Source organism: Seriola aureovittata, chromosome 18, assembly GCF_021018895.1.
Source record: "Seriola aureovittata isolate HTS-2021-v1 ecotype China chromosome 18, ASM2101889v1, whole genome shotgun sequence".
In the NCBI taxonomy this organism is placed as follows: domain Eukaryota; kingdom Metazoa; phylum Chordata; class Actinopteri; order Carangiformes; family Carangidae; genus Seriola; species Seriola aureovittata.
The window spans coordinates 9,067,924-9,089,006 of record NC_079381.1 but is presented as its reverse complement, the minus strand read 5'-3'; the positions used below and the strand labels follow the sequence as shown (position 1 = coordinate 9,089,006).

General features: G+C 40.6%; 1 protein-coding gene across 2 annotated transcripts in view; it reads left to right on the top strand.

Annotated features, from left to right (window-relative positions):
- plppr1 (phospholipid phosphatase related 1) overlaps positions 1-21,083 on the top strand; it is a 50,060-nt gene that overhangs the window by 14,143 nt on the left and 14,834 nt on the right. For both annotated transcript variants that reach the window (XM_056403949.1, XM_056403950.1), the window contains exons 2-4: positions 825-933; positions 12,480-12,668; positions 20,245-20,377. In XM_056403949.1, coding sequence (XP_056259924.1) covers positions 874-933; positions 12,480-12,668; positions 20,245-20,377 — 382 coding nt within the window. In that variant the 5' untranslated portion in view covers positions 825-873. The remainder of the gene's footprint in view (positions 1-824; positions 934-12,479; positions 12,669-20,244; positions 20,378-21,083) is intronic.

Genomic DNA, 21,083 nt, shown 5'->3' with positions numbered 1-21,083 from the left:
AACTGACAGAGAAATGTGATCGAATACAAACAGGACCAGAATATAATACCAACGTCAGAGTAACGCTAACAGAAATCACAGTATGGTGCTCTTTAGATTTAGATGAAGTGTTACCCAGGGTGTTTCAAAGTCTTGATAGATACTTGTATGATTTATATTTTGTAGAAAGCAGAGGTTTAGAAAACTTTCCAGTTTTCACCACTCTGGCTCAACCCTGCCTTTATCCACCCAGTCCCTGCTCTTTGCCTTGCAGGTGGTGAACCCACCAGGCCTTTAGTTGATAAAAGTGTAACCCCCAGACTCTGTAGCAACTGCTAAGGAATCCTCCGGTCCACCTTCCTTTGGAGGTTTTATGGGCACAGCTGACTGGGAGAAGACCCAAGGGTAGACTGAGGACATGGCAGGGGGCTTGAGTCTTATAGCTGCTCTGGGTGCTCTTGGGATCCACCAGAGGGAATTAGTGAAGGGAAAAGGTCATTTGAGCTGTTTCCACTGGGAGCCAGGATAAACAGCTCAAATACAGAGATGGGGTAGAGGTTAGAGCTGTTTTCCACAATGTGCTGTTTTTGTTGTTTTCCCTTTATTTTGTTGCAGATGTAAAGGCAGATGTTATAAAGTCCAATTAACTGTCATCAAGTCTTTGAAATGTAATAACAAAATTATACTCTCTAGCTGCAGGTGATCGGTTCCTCATCAAGAGTCCATATCAGCGAGGACCATCGATAACATACTGTACATCTACTGTAACAGTTAGAAATGGTATTGGTGCATTTGTGTCAGTATCAGATCATAAGCGCTGACACTCGATGTTCCCGTCTTTGCAGACTGAGCTGCCCTGAATCCTGAAGGAGAAGTCTCCCGACAGGAGGCAAGATGGCGTCCAACAACACCCTGCGCAGCTACTCCATCATCCCATGTTTCATCTTTGTAGAGGTGAGAGACTCTGCGTGTGTGTGTGTGTGTGTGTGTGTGTGTGTGTGGTGTGTGTGTGTGTGTGTGTGTGTGTGTGTGTGTGTGTGTGTGTGTGTGTGTGTGTGTGATAATCTGCCTTCTTCTGTACAAACTGTAAAATTCATGCATATGTGCATTTTAATCCTGGTTTAGGGATTGTATGTGTGAGTGTGTCTGTGTCTGTCTGTCTGTCTGTCTGTCTCTCTCTCTCTCTCTCTCTCTCTCTCTCTCTCTCTCTCTCTCTCTCTCTCTCTCTCTCTCTCTCTCTCTCTCTCTGTGTGTTTGAGTAACAATTTAATCATTAGCAAATGACCTCTTCTGCTAAATTATACACAGTTAACCAGAGCGTAAAGTGTTGGAATGAGTAGAAAGCCGTGTGTGTGTGTGTGTGTGTAAAAGAGTTGTACTGCTCCTCCATACTCCTCCATATTTAATTACCATGTCAGCTGAAAGTCCTTAATCAGAGAGATGTCTCAGGACGCCTTGCATTACTGTCCTCCGTCCCTCTATCTCTTTCACACTCTCCCACTCTCCCTCTCTCTCTTTGTCTCTCTCTCTTCCTCTTCCTCTCTCCCTCACATACGCACTTCTCCAAGGAAACATCCTGCATAGTGGTCTCAGATGAGTTTACTGTCACATTCCTCTCTTCCTGCCTCTGCCTTTATCTCATGCCACCCGTGTTGAGTATTACATGTTACCATGATGGTGTGACCTCCAGGATAAGTGAATCGGTAAATGAGATAAGTGAAATGTGACGTATGTGATCACTTCCCCTTTGATTGATGACGTTCCTCCTCGCTGCTTTTGGTGCAAGGCCCCATGGGATATTGTCTTATTTATTTGCCTCAATTCTTCTGCGGTAACAATAACATTATTGTTCTTTTCCCTTGTGAGACAACCTCCACACACACACACACACTTATTGATTAGTCAGATATCAGTCATTTCAATGGAGCTTTGTGTCGTTGAACAAGGAGAGATGGCAAAAATAATCTGCCACCCAGTTGATGTGATTATTTCTGTTTTAATTTTTCTGAAAAGTTTCTGTTTGCCATTGCTAGTCTTCACAGAGTTTAATGCTAGATATTAGCTATACTCTGTGACTAAAAGGTATTAACCTCCCGTATACCTTGATTCAGTTAAAAAATACCGGAGTTAAGAATGGTACATGGGAAAGGTGCAGAACAGACTAATCAGAGGTATATGGTTTATATATTACTGTGCACTGCCACCACATTAAATCACCTATAGTCAATTAAAACTCCAACGTAACTCCCACACAGCCAGACTTTAAGTTAGACCTTGCCCTGCACAGCAGTTATTACCATAAAAAAAACACATTGGATACACACACACACACACACACACGCACACACATACACACACACACACACACACACTGCAAGCACTGTCCTCTCAGTAAAATGCTCTTCTGAATTGTGACACATAATTAATCATCACAAAGACTGTAGAAAGTCCTTCTGTTAGACAGCCTGTCATCATTGTATAGCAATTTGCTCATTTACAGCTTTCAAGTCTTTTGGCTGGTACTCGGTGTGAAATGCTCAGCTGGACATTGCTGATCAGTAATGAGAGCTTCATGCTCAAACAACATGGTGTCAGGGGAAATTGAGGTTGGTTTGAATGTGACCTTGGACCTAAAACTTTAGCTTTCCTAACCATTCTTCTCATTTTTGGATTTATATTTTCTATAATTAGAAACAGTGTGACAGTCACAAACACTCCGACCGAAGAAATGTGAAATGTCTTTATCCGTCTATTTTAATGATCAGAAGTAAACTCAGTTTTACTCAAGAGATACAGTTGGAAGCTACATCATGTAGTTTAGCTTATTCCCATTAGTTGGAGACGCCACTGTTACCATAGAAACATTAATCTCTTCAATGTTTCTCATTGCTGGTAGCCCAACCACAATCAAGCAGACTAGCAAGCAACTGTTATTGGTTATTGATGAAGCTCCACCAGGATTTGTCTGTCTGATGTTTCGGGCATGAGGAAATTAAAACCATTACAGTTCCCAGTAATGGCTGTTATATTGCTTTATTACATCAGTTAGTATCACTGCTCAAGATAAAGAAAGAGAGGAAGTTGTTGACAGAGTTGTTCACAATGCTTTATTAGATTTGAAAATGGTCCCCTCTTAAAAACCATTATGTGCTCTGCCCTTGTCGCCCCTCTCATCTACTTGAATCTGTTGTCAGCTCCAACACTTTTATACATCAAATTCACTTAACTTGTGAGAGTAATACTCAGCCTGTGAAGACAGTTGTGTGATATGATGTCCTCAGAGTCTCTATAGGGAATGGATGATGTCATCAGGGTTATCACAGCTCAGGCTTGAAGACTACACATTTTTGTTTTGCAGAGAGTATGTGTTACAACCTGGCGGCATATTGTTTGAAAGACGTGAGCATTTACCTGGCAGGGAGGGACTAACTAAAGATGGGTTGCATTATGGGAAAGGTAGGACCCAGTGTTTTTGAGGGCCTGATTTAAACTTGAGATTAAAAGTCAGGATATACTGGCCTCTGTTGCTTCGGTTGTCCCAATTATTTTTTAAATCTGTCTCTCAACAACATTATGGAAGCACAATCCTAAATTGCTGGAGTGCAGCGTAAATAAGGTTAAAATAAAGACTGTCATGATGGTATTTTTATGAAATGACACTTTATATCCCAATATGTAGACCTGACCCATGTTTTTATCGGTCACATTTAGCTTGGGATCACTCATTTGCACACCAACTTTGTAAAATGATAACATATCATCATAACATCACAATATGATACCAATGAAAGTTGATGAATTAGAATATTGAATTGTCGCCCATCCCTATTATTTGGTGTAATCTTGCTGACGACCGTATGTATAGTACATTTTCTCCATATTGCAGCAGAGCACAGGAGGAAAGCTCCTAAGAGACACTGTAATAGGCCACTGAGTGTCAAGCTTTCTTTGATTTTCATTAGTCTTTTTTCACGTGCTCCCCTTCTTCCTCACTCAGGTCTCAGAGGCATCCTGTCCATCTCCCTGTCTCACTCTGCTCGTCCCTATTTTCTCCTTTTCTCACTCTTTGATGTCTCTGTGACATCCTCACTGCCTCATTCCTCTCTTGCCCCTCCTCTCTCTGTGGAACCTGCTTCCTCCCTCTGTCTCTCCCCTCATCTCCTCCTATGTCTCCCCTCCCACCTAGTTTATCCTCCTCTGTATCACTCCATCTCAGTGCCCCTCGCTCTTTTCCTGCTCCTTTTGTTTCTTCTTCTTCTTTCTCTCTCTCTCTTTTTTTTTCTTTCTCTTACTCACCCCGCCTGTCACGAACAGAACACGGCAGAGGGACAGTGCCGTCACATGACTGAAACCCAGCGTCCTGATTGGAGCAGCTGGGCTCTGTAGTTCAGTGCCAGAGGCAGTGTGACAGGGAGGATGTTTATTTATGATGATTTGTTTATTTAGTCATGTAACTTGTTGCGTTTCTTTCATCCGTTACTTAACCTCAAGAGCATCATTTGTTGTGGCTGTTTGCCATTACTGTGGGAGTAACTAAGAGATGGAAAACAGGGCTGTGAGATGAAAGGGGATAAAAATAAGAATAGGATGAGAGGGCTGGGAGAAAGTGCAACAGGAAGGTGGGACACATGGGAGGAGAGAAACAAAAAAGAGGAGAGAAGAGGAGGATGAGGAAGGTACAATAAAGCAGGAGGGGGAAAGGAGTGAAAGGTTTGCGAAAAGGGTGAGAGATTAATTAAAGGCAGAGCTGTAAAGGTGAGCAGTGAAGAATGAGGAGAGAACAGATATATCCTGTACCTCCCCTCCAGATGAGATTATGTAATGCACAGAGCCCCAGGCTTTTATTAATCTAACTAGGATCACCAAGTCTTTTCAGGTGTTTTGTACGAAAATGAAAACTTCCCTGTGTTCACATCACCTGCACCAGGCTGTAAAAGAAGCAATCTCCTGACTAACCTCTGTCAGCCTCAGAGATAATTTCTTTCTTTCATCTCGCTCAATCTCCTCCACCAGTATGGTGTAATAATGTTCCAGGCTGTCATTATTTCCCCTCAGGGACCGTTTGTTTTTGATGTGGCTCCGTCTCTCTCATGGTTGCACTGACGCAATACCGTCTTTTACATGGGGGATTCTAAAAAAAAAAGGGGGGGGGGGGCTTTTATCTGGGGAATCGCATGTTAAATTTAGTTTTGCAGCAGCACACGGCCCAATTAAACCTGCTAGTTTAGTTTATACAGATTAGACATGAAACATGTCATTTAAATCATCTGAACCGTTTCATCATCATTTCATTTTTTTTTGAAGTGGAAAAAATATCCAGCTGGTATGAAAATGTGAGTGGTGTTATGTCCCAAGGGGTGAAGAATATTAGCTAACTAATGATAAACAGCTGTCTGCCTGAAAATACTATTAGACCCACCCATTAGTTATTGTTGCTTTCTTTTTTTAAGATGCTGATTCAAATTATACCAAAAGAAGAATAAATGCTATGTAGCCTAACCTCCGCTGACCCAGGAGGTGGGCACATTAAATCCTGTTGTTCTCCGAGTCCCAGCAGTGAAGAGTCCTCGAACAGGCAGGAAAGGAAATGGAAAATACAGTCTGGTGGCAGCTAGTATGTAGATTAGCTCTGTTGAATAAGTGCTAAGTTGCAAATTTTGGCTGCTGTCTGGTAGTAATGTATGTAGCTTAGCTCTGTTAATGACCATCTAAGTTACAGTCAGGGCTGGTATAGTCTGGAACTTGATTACAAGCCAGGTTACATATTAGGAGGAGAGATAAAGAGCGACTAGGGCTGATTAATGAAAAAAAGCAATTAGGATACATCTGGCAATAAATGCAGTTACTGTTAGTGGGAACATTATGACAAAAATAAACCCAGTCATGCAGGACTATGAGGTAGTTTATGTTAGTGTTACGTATGCTTCCGCATACCGAGGACATGGCAGGGGGCTTGAGTCGGGATGAGTTGGGATCCACCAGAGGGAATTAGTGAAGGGAAAAGGTCATTCTAACTGTTTCCACTGGGACTCAGGATAAACAGCTCGAATACAGAGATGGTGCAGAAGTTAGAGCTGTTTTCCACAATGTACTGTTTTTGACAAATACAATCCTCATCATCTTTGTCTAGAGTAAATGACAGCAGATTGTCTTTTTGCACATACTTCTCTAATGTTAGTTTACTTTGTAGCACTCACCCTCCTGACATTCGGATTTTGAGTCATGGCCGATGCCAGAAAAATGTAATTCCCACATCAAAGTGCCATTTCAGTGCTGTTTCCAGCATGGAGTAGAAGCCAGTGTAAGAAGTTGTGTTACCGATCACTTTAAGGGCCAAAAATAATCTAAATAAAATCTGCTCTGTGGTTTTTATTGAATCTGTCGCACAATCTGTGTGTGTTTTAGTTCCTGATTTACTAAGGCAGCAGAAGGAGAGCTCTGACTGTAGGCACAGTTCAGCAGTGGGATTTCTATGAGTTTGCGAAGTTTAGAAAAAAGATAACGTGGTGATCTCAACTCCACCACTCTGACTCCCATCGCAGCTGAATTCTACATGAGATAGACTCTTGATTGTAACAATACAGCTGGGACTAGTTATATTATTTGTCTAATAGGAGAGAGGATTTATTTTTTGAGAAGTGAAAAAGACATAGAAAATACACAAAGGGTGGTGGTGGTGGTGGAGCAGCGCCTTTCAGCAGCTCATACTGCAGCAGGTGGAGGTGTTGATACAGCTGATGCTTCACTAGAATACTGAGGCAAATGCAGTCACATCCATAAGGAAAGAAAGACACGAGGCTATTACTACTGCAGCCTGGTGTGCCTGCTTGATTAATACACCTCATGTATTTGGGGCAGAATGCGTCACACATCCTTAGAAAATCTGGCCCTCAATTCTTAGACAGACCCCACAGAGATTGGATGACCCTTCATGAAACCATGAATGGCACAAGATGCTGTACTTAACATATTAATGAGCCTGGAGGAAGAGAGGAGCCGTCTATGCAGTGGTTTCTCATTTCTCTTTCAGGAAAGACTGTAAAAGACAAATTTTCTCTCTCGTTTTGGGGTCCATACTCACATCTAACAGCTGACTATTCATCATTGTCACATGTATTATCATAGTATTTTGAATACATGCTAGAAAAAACAGAAATCAGCTGTCTCTGAGGTCACTTCAGGACAAGTTTGATAGTGTAATATATGGTGTAAAACCAGGGGCGAGTCAGGCTAAGATGCCCATCTCTGTCGGTCTGTTTTTCTACTAACACAACATGACGGTGAAATGAAAATCTAGGACCCGGTGTTGGATTTATATAACATTTTCCTGGTTGTTTCCGTGGTGAGAGGGAGGAGATGTGCTGTGGGACTGACAGTAAAAAGATTTCGGAGTGAAGGAGACAAAGAGGAGAAGAGATTGGAAAGGTTGCAGAAGGGGAGTGATTGGGTAAAAAAAAAAAGTTAATTAGGTTTGGATTTTTATTATGATGAAACTGGCTGTGTAGAAGTCAATTACAAATACACAACAAAGTCATATTTCATCTGCCATAACAGCAAATATATACTGTATCTACCAGAGCTATCAGTCTTATGACTTAAACTATAGACGTTGTTTATAATGTGTAATGTTTATAACAGCACATACAGTGCAGTGTCAGGTGAAAATGTTCAGTGGGTTCATCACTACAAGCAGCCTCAGTCACATTATAATTACTTATGTGATCCAATGTTCATTTGAAAATATTGATTAGAAGGGAGTTTTGAGGTTGACGAAGAGGATTAGAAGAATATTACTTTGTTGGGGACCCATAAGTCATTGAATTCTAAACGGTAGCGGTGGGAAATTCTTGTCCTCCCCCTCTGAAATGATATTCTCCAGTGAAATGTAGCCTGTTAAAACCTAACAGAGGTAGGTGGCTGCACCAAAATGCCCCGCCACACTCTTGGGTAAAAGAGGTGAATTGTCCCCTCCAAGGGAGAAGGATAATGGCATGCTGCAGTAACTTTGTATTGCCCATTTTACGACAGCCACTCTTGTCAGTCTGCCCTTCACACAGCTAATGCAGCATGACGCTTGGCTGTGGAGTGAATATAATGGAGCCACAAGTTATGCCACACAGAGAAAGGGGACACTTGTCCAGGTGTGGAACTGTCACAGAAAAGCCAGCTCATGAAGAATTCACGGAAATGGCGAACGGCCTCCAGGGATGTGACTGCACCGCTATTTTCTTTTCAACGGAGTAGGCACACTTCGACATCTTTATCAGAAAGTAATTATAGGGCTGACTCACGACCAAGTCGGTGTCTGCTGCGGACTATACAGAACAGACCGGAGAGAGGAGTCAGATCATGCCCGACAAGCTGAAATTGCTTGTCTCTCACGGCCTGTTTTGGTCATTTGCCACAGCCCGATGACTCTCATGATGTCCCGACGGCTCGCTGGTTGTTTATGGCTCTCTATGATTTATGGTGTGGAGAAGGAGAAGGAGGTGGGGTGAGTGATAGAAGGGATGTTTGAGCTTTATAGATTTCTAGAAGAGAGGATGTGATTGCGAGGAATAAAGTCAGGAAGCAATGGTCCAGAACTCGCTCAAGGGCATCTTGATCCTCCAAACTATCGCTCAGTGCTTTCTACTGGCAGCCTAGACTTTTTAGGGCTACTGCTGAACCCGGGCTGGTGAATTACCAGAAACTGTGGCTGCTGCTGTAAATGAGCTTGAGGCAAGCTTTGGTCTTTTTTTTTTTTTTCCAAATGCAAATAAGGTGCAAGTCAAAGTAAATGAACCCACAGTAGTAATAGTAAAGTTCAACATGTGTACTCTGGTGTACACCCCCCTAGATAATATGCCCAATCCCTTTCCAGGTGTTTCCTTGTAAACCTGACATCCTTAGGTATGCGATCACACAAGGTATTACATGGCATTTCTACAAGCGAAGGAATTTACATATTTTCAGAGGAGACCTATGAATAATTTTGTAGCCGATTACACTGCTGGAACTTGTCTGTGGAACAACATAAAAACATGAAATTAACCCGTCTCCGTCTGTCTCCGTCATTTGGATGCTGTGTGTGGACAAGCTGCTTAAAGATAGAGGAGCAAGAAGATTTCTCTTTATTTGAGTGGCTTTACTTTGCTAGTTGCTGTTCGGTATGAATACAACCGTAATGTGGTGTGCAGACAATTATGATGGTTCCTCATAGCAGTAGCTGTTAATGCATGTGAACTGTGTTAAAAAAAATAAAATAAAAAATGCCAGGCCACTTTTGTAACAACAGGAGAAAGCAAAAGATATTGCTAACTAGTGTTATTCAGAGAGTTGGCCCAGAAACAAATATAGCACACACACTCAAACACAAACACGGGCACGCACACCTGGACATCTCAGCGTCGCCATCTGTCACTGCAACACATTCTGCCAGCATTTCTCTCCCGTTCTCTGTTGCTTTCGTGCCTTCGCTGTCTGAATCCCGCCGGCCATATTGTCCAGTCTGCTTCACACACACCCTCCATATTTATATATTTATTTATTTGTTTGGTTTTTTTTTGTTGTTGCACAAAACAACACATAGTTCAGGTCAGCTGACTTGATTGGACAGGATACATTGTTGATAATCAGTAATAGCACTCGCATGTTTTACTTTTGTTCTAGTGACTGATTCGGAAAATCCACAAGGAATCATATACAGCTCACTGTGAGCGGTAGCCCATGGCAACATAAAAAGCGCTATGCTGGTAGAACGAGGCCAACAACTGTGAGCTGTTGCTTTCAAAAGTGTGTCTTCTCTGACTGACAGCTGACTGACAGTTCTGTTTTGACAGTTCAGTACATGTAGACTGATATCTCTAAACCCACATAATGGCATCAGCTGAACTGAGGTACCTGACATTTCTGAGCCCAATAATACTCACTGCAGGCACACATGATATTTGTGGTGTTCCTAAGATCACACCACTGTATGATGGATGCTGATTTAACCATTTAACATATAAATAATGTGTTTCTCAACATTTCCCCCCAAAATAATTTGATTTACTTGATAAACAGACATCTGAAGAATGCCTGAGAGAAAAGAAAAAATTAGTCTGAGAGTTTGATGAGGATGATTTCTTGCAAATTTGCAATTTTTCTTTTTTTTTGATGGGGGAGATCACTTGTCGATTCCTCATCTGTCTCGCTTTCCCTTTAATTCTCCCTGGTGTTAACCAGCTATCCATTTTGATACTCCAGTTTTTGCCATGAATGTAATCTTTTAGCACGCAATCAGACTGAGATGGCAAACAAATATACCATGTGGTCTGGCGGCAAAGTGGTCTGGCTGGTGACAACATAAAAGTTCCTATCATTGGTTTACATTGGCCACAGTGATATGCCTTAAAATGAAAAAAAACAATGAAAAGTGTTTCTAAATATTTGAATGTTTTTGAAGATCATTTTGTTTTAAAACATTTTTTTTATAATTTCTTTCTATAATTACATTCTTTCACTAAAATTGTTCTGTTTTGCAAATGATTTGTTGACCCACTTACAATACGTTTGCGGCCCACAGGTTGAGAACCGCTGCCCTTCAGTGTAGGCCTATACCAAAACAGCCTGAGCTGTAGCTTGTGTTCTCTCAGTTAGTAGTCAGAGCGCTCATAAGAGATGTATGTGATGCTAATGTTAGCATGTAGCTTCTCATGTTGCTTCTTTTCTTTCCCTGAAGCTTAATATGACAAAGTATCAACAGAGGTTTTTGAAGTTCAGTGAATGAGTCAGATAAGAGAAGAGGTGATGGTTTTGTGGATCTAGAGTTTGAGAAGCCACACAACAAATCAGGTGAGGGTATGTTATTGGAAATGCAGTCCAGAAGCTCCGTTCTATTATGGGAAACCTGAATTTTTAGTCACTAGAAAACACATGAGGCTGTAATGGTTTACTTTGAAGTTGTTCTTACTTCACTTGCACTTAGTCAAACTAAAAACTTGGTTTGGTGGTCAGACTTGCAGACTGGAGATGTGGGCGTAACCACGGGTATGGGATTTGCTCGCATTAATGATAGCCACCTAGCGTGACGCGATGTGATCTTGTGGCTAATGTATTATCAGTGAAATGTGTACATTTATATAAACTATCTTACCTTATACATTACCCTTAAAACATAGTTTAGAGTGCTTTCTTGTTGATATTTTTTAAGTTTGCAGAAAGTGTTTAGATTGACATTGTTTATATCTGTTATTTTGACAGAAAATACAGTCATGTTGATATTAAAGAAAGTTTTTCTTAATAAAAGATGCACAGTCTTAATAGTCTGTGGAGCACAGTTCTTGTATGAACATCCATAGATTTGTGTTGTTTTCCTTTATATACTGATCCTTCTGCAGTGGCGTAGTGACACCTGGTGCTGGAATGAAGTATTACACAGAGCTGGGTTAACCCTGTTTCAGGAATCACAGGAGCCATTCATAATATTAAACATTAAGCAGGTTGCAGTTTTTCAGCAAACAAAGGTGAAAGACGATCACACATGACTGCTTGTGTCCTGTTTTTTCTAGTTAAAAAAATCTGATACTTTATTTATTCCTTTATTATGATAAATAGAGCTTCTTATTATTCCGTTCTCTATTCCTTTTTCTAAAGGGAAATTGTGACTAATATTTAAATTAATTGGCAACACGTTTGCCTGACTAAGATATCCTACGTCTTCCAGTCCCGGTGACGTCATGGGGCTTTTCTTTTCTTTGGCAGTGTCTCCCAAACATTAAAATATGAAAACATCTCATTACTTTTCTTTGATATAAAACCCTTGGATAGTGCCAGCAGGTTGGCTAGATTGGCAGCATTACAGGCACATCAGTGGCTGAGTGGCACAAATGCAGATGATTTTCAGAGAAACCACATTAAAAGCCCTTGCTATTTTTTTTACATTTTCTATTCCAGTGTTGCTTCGTTATCAGTGACTAAAGATACCATATATATATATAAAAAAAAAAAAAGAGAGAGAGAAGAATTGCCTGCAGCTGATTCTAGAAAGAGAGTGAAAGGAGGCCAGAGACAAAGGATGATGTTGGAGGGATAAAAGGATGAGGGGCTGAGGGTGGAGAGGAGGTGGTAAGTGATGGTGGTGCTGCTGCTGGTGGTGCCGGTGGTGGTGGGGGATGCTTGTACACGACAAGAGTTAGCTTGATAGAGAGAGAGAGAGAGAGAGAGAGTGGGGGGGAGGAAAAGAAGAGATGTGGTTTTAGAGGATTTATGCAGTTGTTCTGTATTAAAACCTGTCACAGCACGTCACAGCTGATAGGGGAGCGGAGTGATGTTCAGAGACCGGCCACAAAACAGCTCGTTTAAGAAAATCGACTTTTTAAAACTACTGAAACTGAATCGGCGAAGACAGCCTGCAGTGCACTGGATATACAACTAACAACTCTCCCTTTTTTCCCCTCCTTCCTCTTCTTCTCTTCTCCAACTTTCCCCTCGCTCTCTCTCGCTCTCGCTCTCGCTCCAACATGTTTTTCTTCCAGCTCGTCATCATGTCCGGCACGGTGTTGTTGGCCTACTACATGGAGTGCACGGACCTGTTCAGCGTGCATGTGCAGGGTTTCTTCTGTAATGACGCTGAGCTCATGAAGCCATACCCTGGCACGGAGGAGTCCGGCTTCATCCCCCCCCTCATCCTGTATTGCGTGGTGGCTGCTGCTCCCACCGCCATAGTGAGTAAAACCCATTATGTGTGGATTTCACAAGTGTGTAAAAAACCGGCGACTCCTCGGATTGTTACGCCCCATTCTGGAGTATGGATGGAAATAATGGTGTGTTTATTCAGGCTCTTTTCCATCTCAGCCTCGCTGCTTCTCTCTGGAACAGCAACCATTTGTTACAGTTTTTCACATCTGGAAACTATTCTTCTTCCTCTTTGATTCCTTTATAAACTAATATCACCAAAAATGTAGCTATGAAATAATCATCACTCCACTCAGTATCCTAACAGCCTTCATTTACAACTAACATATGCTCCTAACCAGAGTGAACATGACCTGCCTTTGTAACAGTAGAATAATAATAATGGTTGTCCCTCTATCCCTTTCAGTTTCTCTGCCAAAATATGGAAGAAAAAGTCATAACTAACTGTCTGATTGAAGACTGTTTCCATGTCCATTTATGGGTTAGCTGATATGTTTGGCACTGATTTCACAGACTCAACTATTGGCTCTGTATTTTGAACTTTATACAGTGTCTCTTTGACCTGTTATTTGCTGTCTGGCACCACAAAATGCAGTGCTGACTCTTCAGCATAAGTTGAAAGTCAAATTGTCTTTGATTCAGTTCCTGTAGATGAAAATGGAGCTAGAGCCTCTGTCCTTTCACAGCTGACAGAAGCTGTGTCCCTGATCCACACTACATACTAATTCTGAGCAGGTTTTGTTTATGTTGTATTCACCCTGGAAAAGGCACCAAACGCTCAAAACCAGACAGTGTGCATACAGTGGTTAATTTTGATTTCCAGAAAATAAAGACAAAAAAGTACAAAAAGTTCCTGTTAGTACAAAATAGTTAGGTGTGCTTATTTTTTTTCTCTTTTTGTTTTTGTTACTAAATGCTAAAACAGTATACTGTGACTATTACTATATAATAGCTACATACTAAATAGAATTGGTGTGTAGTACGGATTTGGGAAATGCTGAGAAACTTGGCGCTTTTTCATGGCAGACATGACATGACTTTCATTGATGACTTGTCATAGCAGGAAAAAGCACAGGTCTAATTAATACCGTTAACAATGGCTCTGTTCCATTTAAGTGTCAGCCAGCATACAGCACACACACACACAGTGGCAGGGCCTCCACACCAGTAAAGCTAAGTGGAGTGCAGCCCCCATTAATTGCACTTATGTTACCGGCAAAGACAAGTCAATATTTTCCACTGCGAAAAGGCTCTATTAGATATAATTTTTCTTGTCCAAGCTGTTCATTTGTAAAGCTGCGTGATGGTTTGAGATGAATACAAGCCAGTGGATACATAGTGTGTGCCTCATACAGAAGGAGCATCGTACAGCCACTAGGTGTCAGTTTTGCTCCATGCGTCTTGACTCCAGCTGCGCACACCAGACCAGGCGCCGTATGTCTCTGGGCCCCTGTGCCAGTTCATTTATTATTTTATTAAACCCACGTCAAATATTCTCTGAACACCTCCTGAAGAGTGTTGGCATGTGTCCGTTTAATATAATAATGCATTGTTTCACATTTGAAATCTATAGATCCACTGTAGTTCACCAAAATGCAAAGACTCTATAGTTGCCATCTAATTGTTGCCAAAGAGTGGAGTGTGAGTCCATGAGTCTATTATGTATTTTAACTAAAACATAAAGAATTGGGGATTTGGCTGGTGGTGTAGTGTTACAGTACCAGTATGCAGTGTAGCCTCCTCTTTTCTTTTATGTGGGGAAGTAAACACTGTATGCATGAATCATTTTCACTGACGTATATACCTGCTGCAACACCGAGTCACAAAGAGAGGAACCGTGCACAAAGGAGAGCCTTATTTTATGTGATCTGTGTCTTCTGAAGAAAGAGCCAACCAGAACCAATCAGCTGAATCTGTCCGATCCAATCAGCAGCAACCCCTTCCCAGTCTCTCCTCAGTGTGAATGCAGTGTATTGTTGCATTCAGCATATGAAATTTTGTTTCACAACAGTCTGTTTTTTTTTTCTTTATAACTAATTTGTTTTCATATACTGAGTCCCACTGCAAATAGATAAAACACATGTAAATGGATAAAACATAATCAAATGAAAAAACATCTTCACCAGTTGCTCTACAAATGTAAAAAACACAAGCAAATACAGAAACACATTGAGTTATTAAATGATATAGGCTATGTTATCCTGTACGCTATACTTATAGGTGTAGACACTAGCAGACGTCTGCAATAATATCTCAGCAATATCTCATGCTTAAGTCGTCAGCTCATTTTTCAGAATTTCATTTTTCATTTGTCAGCTGCAGTGCCTTTGTATTGGCTGTATTTGTGTGCGTTGTCTGAATGTGTTTGTGCAATGTGTGTGTGTGTTTGCAGTAGGTTTAGTTGTTCTGCGTGTTGCCCAATTGGTGAATGTGTTTATGGATTTTCCCATCTTTTATTTTCTGTGCAGCTTCTGTTTTCAGAGTGCTGCACATGCGTCTTTGAATTGGTGAAGATATTCTTCATTTGCTTGTGTCTTGTATTCACATGTGTTTTTCTTACTGCAGTGTGTAGAGCTCTGTAACTCGCTCAATACCCCCAGCATTTATTCATGACTTCAGCATGTCACAGTTACATGATGATGATCCTGACTTAGTCATCTAAAACAAACAGTTGAGAATGTTCGAGAAAAAAAAGAGTCAAAAAACACGTCTTTATGTTTTATGGAAAAGTGGTATTCCCATTATTTTCACAGTAGCTATACTCCTCACATCTTCAGTGGCCACTACACCAGTGGAGTTACTTATACTGTAATGTATGTATCTATCTGGACATGGTGATGTTTCAAACTTACTTCAGGGGGCTACTCGTCATCTTCTATTGAATGCTCTGCAGCAAATCCAAAATTTAGTCAGAATTTATAGACTGCAAAAGTGCCGTGAGAAGGCTTTTAGCAGTGTACTGTATGTGTTCCATTTCCATATCGCAGCTTTCACTTCCTTTCCAAACAGACAGCTTCCTTTTCTATTACGATTTCAAGAGGCACTTAATCACGGAGGTGATTGCTAAAGATGTGTCATTCCTGGACAGGCGCCACCCATTTATTTGTAATGAGATATCACTGTTCTGCTTCCTCCTGTTTCACTTGTTTATTATCTGGGACATTTTGTTCCTTTGCTCCCAGGCTCTAAACACTGAGTGCTGTTTCCGGTCTGTTATGGAGAAGTAAGACCTGAATTATTACCACTTTTATTGAACAAATAAAACACATCCTGTTGCTCGCATTTCCTCCCCGTTACTAATTGGTGTGGAGATGCATCAGCGGTCCACCTGTACACGCACACACACACTCACTCTGACACACACTCAGTGAAATAAAATAAATTGGTTTAAAATCTGGAAGAGCGCTCCGATTGGCTGGGAAATGTGACAGACGATATTATTTACAGCTGATTTGGCGAGAGTGCATCTGTGTGCGGTTGTGACAGAGTCTTCTGCACTGATTACTCCACAAAATACATGAAGAGAGAAATACAAAACAAAAGTAAAGATAAACTTAATAAAGTAACTTAAGATTAAGTCCTGATTCACAAAAATATGTAAATAAAACAAGTTTACTATCAGAAAATATTGGCTTTTTTCAAATTAAAGTTTAAATCTTGTTCCTGCCATTCTGCTTCTTCTTCTTCATCAATGTAGTCACATTCTTTTGTTTCTTATAGTTAAACTTTTTATGTGTAGTTTTACATAAAGTGCATTAAATCCTGATAAGATTAATATTTTCTTCCTTTATCTTGCTTTTCCCTGATCACACGCTCCTCCGTGGAGTGTGCTGTGTCAGCTGTTAAAGTTTGCTTCAACACTGCTGGTCACTTCCCATACCTCTCTGTCATTGGTATATATGTGGCCTTTGTATTTCATAGTCGCTTTATCCATCTGTATGCCATCCCTAACTTTTTAATTGTGCCCTTTGATAGTGCTGTGTCAGGTGCTTAGGTTGTGCTCGACACTGTATATCGCTCCATCTCCGCATGCGTCATAAACCAGAGAGGTGGCCAGTCAGAATTAATGACGACAAGGCTGGGATGTTGGCCAATTAGCAGGGAGGCAGTAATTTATGCAGATTGTTCCACATGGCCGGACCATTGGGAGGCTGTGGAGGTTAGATGGGTCGTACTCACGCGTCGGTCCATAAACCTGTTCAGCCACAGACAAGGCATCAGTCATCCTTCACTCTCAGAGCCAAGAGGATGAAAGCATGATGCTGTTCTCGTCAAGTGTGTGTCCAACAGAAACAACTGGCTGCCTAATGTTGGCGACTAAAGTTGCTGAAAAGATAAACTTCCTTTAAAAGCTGAGCAGGATTGTAGCTTAAATAGGAAATCTGCAACGCCAATGCTTTTTTTCTTTACCAATTTGGCTCCTTGATAGATAATTCCACTGCTTTTTATGGGTCTTGGTAGCGATACTGAAAATTATCGGCTCATTAAGAAGAAATTAAAGCAGCATTAATAGTTTTTTATTTGCCACACTTAGGGGCAGCACAATGAGCTGTAAACACAACAACTTTACATATGCCATTAGAAAGTTGATGAGTTAGCAAACAGCCAGTTTACACATCCAGCTGACACAAAGCAGAATTTGCGTCATTTGGTGATGAATGTAGGTCCAGTATTCACTGTTACACCTCTGTTTTTGGTCTCTGCACACACTTTTGGGAAGTACGTGTCTCATTACCTAATTGCTCCACCATGTTCTTGCTGGTAACTAAGTTTTTTCTTTTAGCTGTTTTATGCTATCAGAACTTTGCCTCCTGCAGCTGGAGACCTTAATGATTAAAGCAGAGAGAGTCAACGAGTAGAGAAACCAAAACAATGAGCTGAAAGATGCTAAAATGCTTCATGGGGGCCTGCAGAGTGTGGGGACATCTTTCACATTACACATGTTCATATCTATTGTTTATATAAAAACATTTTAGTAGTGCAACTTTAATACTGTTTAATTTATTGAATTATTAATCAAAACATTTTGATGATTGATTAATTGATATTAATCAAGAAAAAAAAAGTTGCTTTTTTTGTTTGGGTTTTGGACAAAGCAAGTGTTTTGAAGATGTCACATCAAGCTCTGGGAATATGTGATGAGCATTTATTACCACCACCGAGAGATAAATCAATAATGAAAATAATCATTAGTTGTGGTTCCTGTTGCCCAGCTTTGGATTTCCTGCTTCTACAGAGATGTGTGGCAGCAGTTCACCTGAATATAAGAAACAAAATGTTCGTTGGGAAACCTTTGGTGGACAGTTGTTATTCTTAACAATCTATGGGTGTGATTTGTATTACAACAGCTCCAATTGTGAATGGATTAATTATTAATTAATAATAATAATGAAATATGGGGAGCAGGGAAAGAAAGAAATTATTGCTTCCCAAGGGAAATGTTCTGATCTGAGTTATTTGGGATGTTTGGGTCCTTCTGAGGGCTGCTTTAGCTGGTTAATACACTTTTAGTTCATATTTCCCAATAAATACTCAACTCAAACCACAAAGATTTTTTTTATTAGAATTTGAGAAGCTCATCAAACAATATAAACAGTTTCTAAAGTACAAGAATCAACACAAGTTTCTTGCTGCCTCAGGCTGGGCACTTGATTGTTTTCTGATTGAAAATTCTCTACTTTTGGCCGTCAGTATGATGGAACGAACCGCACCATGAATCATTTATGGTCCTCCACAGTGTTCAACAGTCACATTTAATGTGCGAGTGTAAAAAAAAAAAAAAAAAGGGTGAAATGCATAAAGAATGCTTCTCCTAAATACTGTGGGCAGTTATGGTCAGAGGTAAAGTATTTTATGGACTTTCAAGGGTAATGCGGACCTGAGCTCCCGTAAATGTGTTACACTGGTGGATAGGTCAATGTTATTGAGATAGTACATGAACCATAAATCTGTTCTTTTTTCTACATGTCCAAAGTACTCCTACGAATTAGGCGCCCTGTGAGAGATATGCATGTTCTTTTTTGTGTCTGTTGTTTAACCTTTTCAATTTCTGCCCGGACATCTCCGTGTAAGTTGAATGCCAAGTTGTTTCTCACTTTTCCAGCATGGTACATTTGTTTCAAGTCACTTCTCATGACATTTGTAGGATAAGGAGGGTGGGTGTTAACATGAGTTGAAATGAGGCGATCAGTCAGCAGTAACTAACCTTTTCACCGTTGAAGCAGACTCTAGTGAGACAAATACCTCAAGGCGATCGTTATAGATGCTTGAAAATGTTCATAGAAAAAAAAAAAGTGTCAGGAAATGACTCACTGATTAGCAGCATTTCAAGGAGCTGGATTGAAAGGAACTGATTGCTAACAGCTTTGAATGTTGTTTATTCAAGTTTATTTACCAGATATGAAGTTAAACTTGAGCAAAACTGACCCACATTTCAGATGTATTACAGCATATGTGACTTGCAAATGTGTGCAATAAGAAAAAAATCTACCTAAATAATTTGTTGAGTGTGATTAAAATGAGACCTGAAGGAGACTAATGAATGATTTTGTTTACATTTAGGCTATGGATTTTCCTTTAAACAACCCAGGATTCACAGCCTGTAGTGCCGTTACATTTACACCGGCCCTTCTTTTTGGCCTTTATGAAATGCATTTTGGTTTGCCACCACCACTGCTCAGCCATAACAAACTACATGCTACAAGTTGCCTGCTTTTTAAAGCTAGTCTATCTGAAGATAAAGGCCTTTGCATTGGAAGACAGATGTTTCTGGGTCATTATACATCAAAAGGATGGATTTTCTGTCATAATGCATTTGATGATAGTTTGATTCAGTATTTGCATGCTTTATGTCACTCATCATCCAGAGGAAGAAAAAAAAAGTGTTTGAAAATATTAATTCAACTTCCTTCATGCTGACAAATCCAGACAGGACTGAATCCAGAGCAAAGCTTTTAAACATTCATACCCATTTTATGTGAGTGCTGTCAGTCCCACTCGCTTCTTAATTTTTTTCTGAGTCTCCTAACATCACAACATCGGTTGCTCTCGCTGCTCGTATCCACAAAGTAATAAATAGGGTAGAATTACATTCATGAGAACCACAAAAACAAACAAAAACACATTCAGAAGGGATGGAGGAATCACAGGAGTTTTGTTATCTGTCCTGGGGCTCAAAACAAATTCTTTTGTGACCACAAACAAACACACATACCAAAGGCCAGAACCAGATGTGTGCACACATATGCACACACTCGCTCTGTCATAAACACACACATGTTTTTGTGGCAGCCTGCATCACCCAAGGCGGCTTGCAACGAGTTTCATTTTGTGTGTCCAGCAGCAGTTTTTCCATTAGACCTGATGTAATGTCCACACTATAATGGAGCTGAAGAAAAGGCTGCATTAAGACACAGTGGTTTATGTACACAGGCCAGACGGGGGCAAAATGTTTCCTCTGCCCTATAATGGGGTGCCAGACTTTTTTTTCCTTCCTTGTCTGTATGTGTTTCTTTTGCTTTTTCTGTTTGGGTTTTTATTTTTATTTTTATTTTTTTGTGGCTGTTTCTCAATCTCTTTCTGTTTCTGTCTCTCTCTCGTGTGCAGATTTTCATCGGAGAGGTGTCCATGTATGTGATGAAATCGACGAGGGAAGCTCTCCTGGCCCAGGAGAAAACCATTGTGACAGGAGACTGTTGTTACCTCAACCCCCTTATACGCCGCATCATACGCTTCATAGGTAAGAAAGTTGTCATGTCAAATACTATAAACTGCCCAAAGACTGTTCATCTTGATCGTGTCCAGTAAAAACACACATCGAAGATGGAGCCTGCCATCCCCATAGGTCGTTAGTGCAGCAGGTTATTATGACCCATAGTTACGCTTTTTTGTTAGTAAGTGTGACAGTAGCAAAGGGAAAAGTGCGGGGACATTGTATAAAAATGTCAGGAGGAGGTTGAGTTGGATGTATGGGTCAACACAACACAGGGATATGACACAGGAGGGCGGTGTTCAATTCCCATGTGAGAGTAGCAGTCTATGTTCTATTATCCATGACTGTTTGACAAAGTTTACCATGTTGTTATTATTGTAACCATGACAACAAAGACCGTCTAATGTTGAGGAAGTACTTATTTTAAACCAAATCACTATCATTTCATGAACCTAACCAAGCCATTACCGTTATTATAGTAGCCGTGGCGACGGAGGAGGAGACCATCCTACGGGTCGTATCAGAGGGTTAGAAAAAAAGACCTATATGTTTGTTCAGGTTGGAGGACTTGTAATGATGTGTGTGTCCCATCACATATAACATGGGCGCAAAATTAGGACCTTTGTTTTCATTTTTGTGAAACGGGCAAGAAGAGAAAAACACAAAAATCATTTCTATCTCTTTCCAAAAACAACTGGAGTAAACAATTTAATAACCCTTCTAAAACTGAATG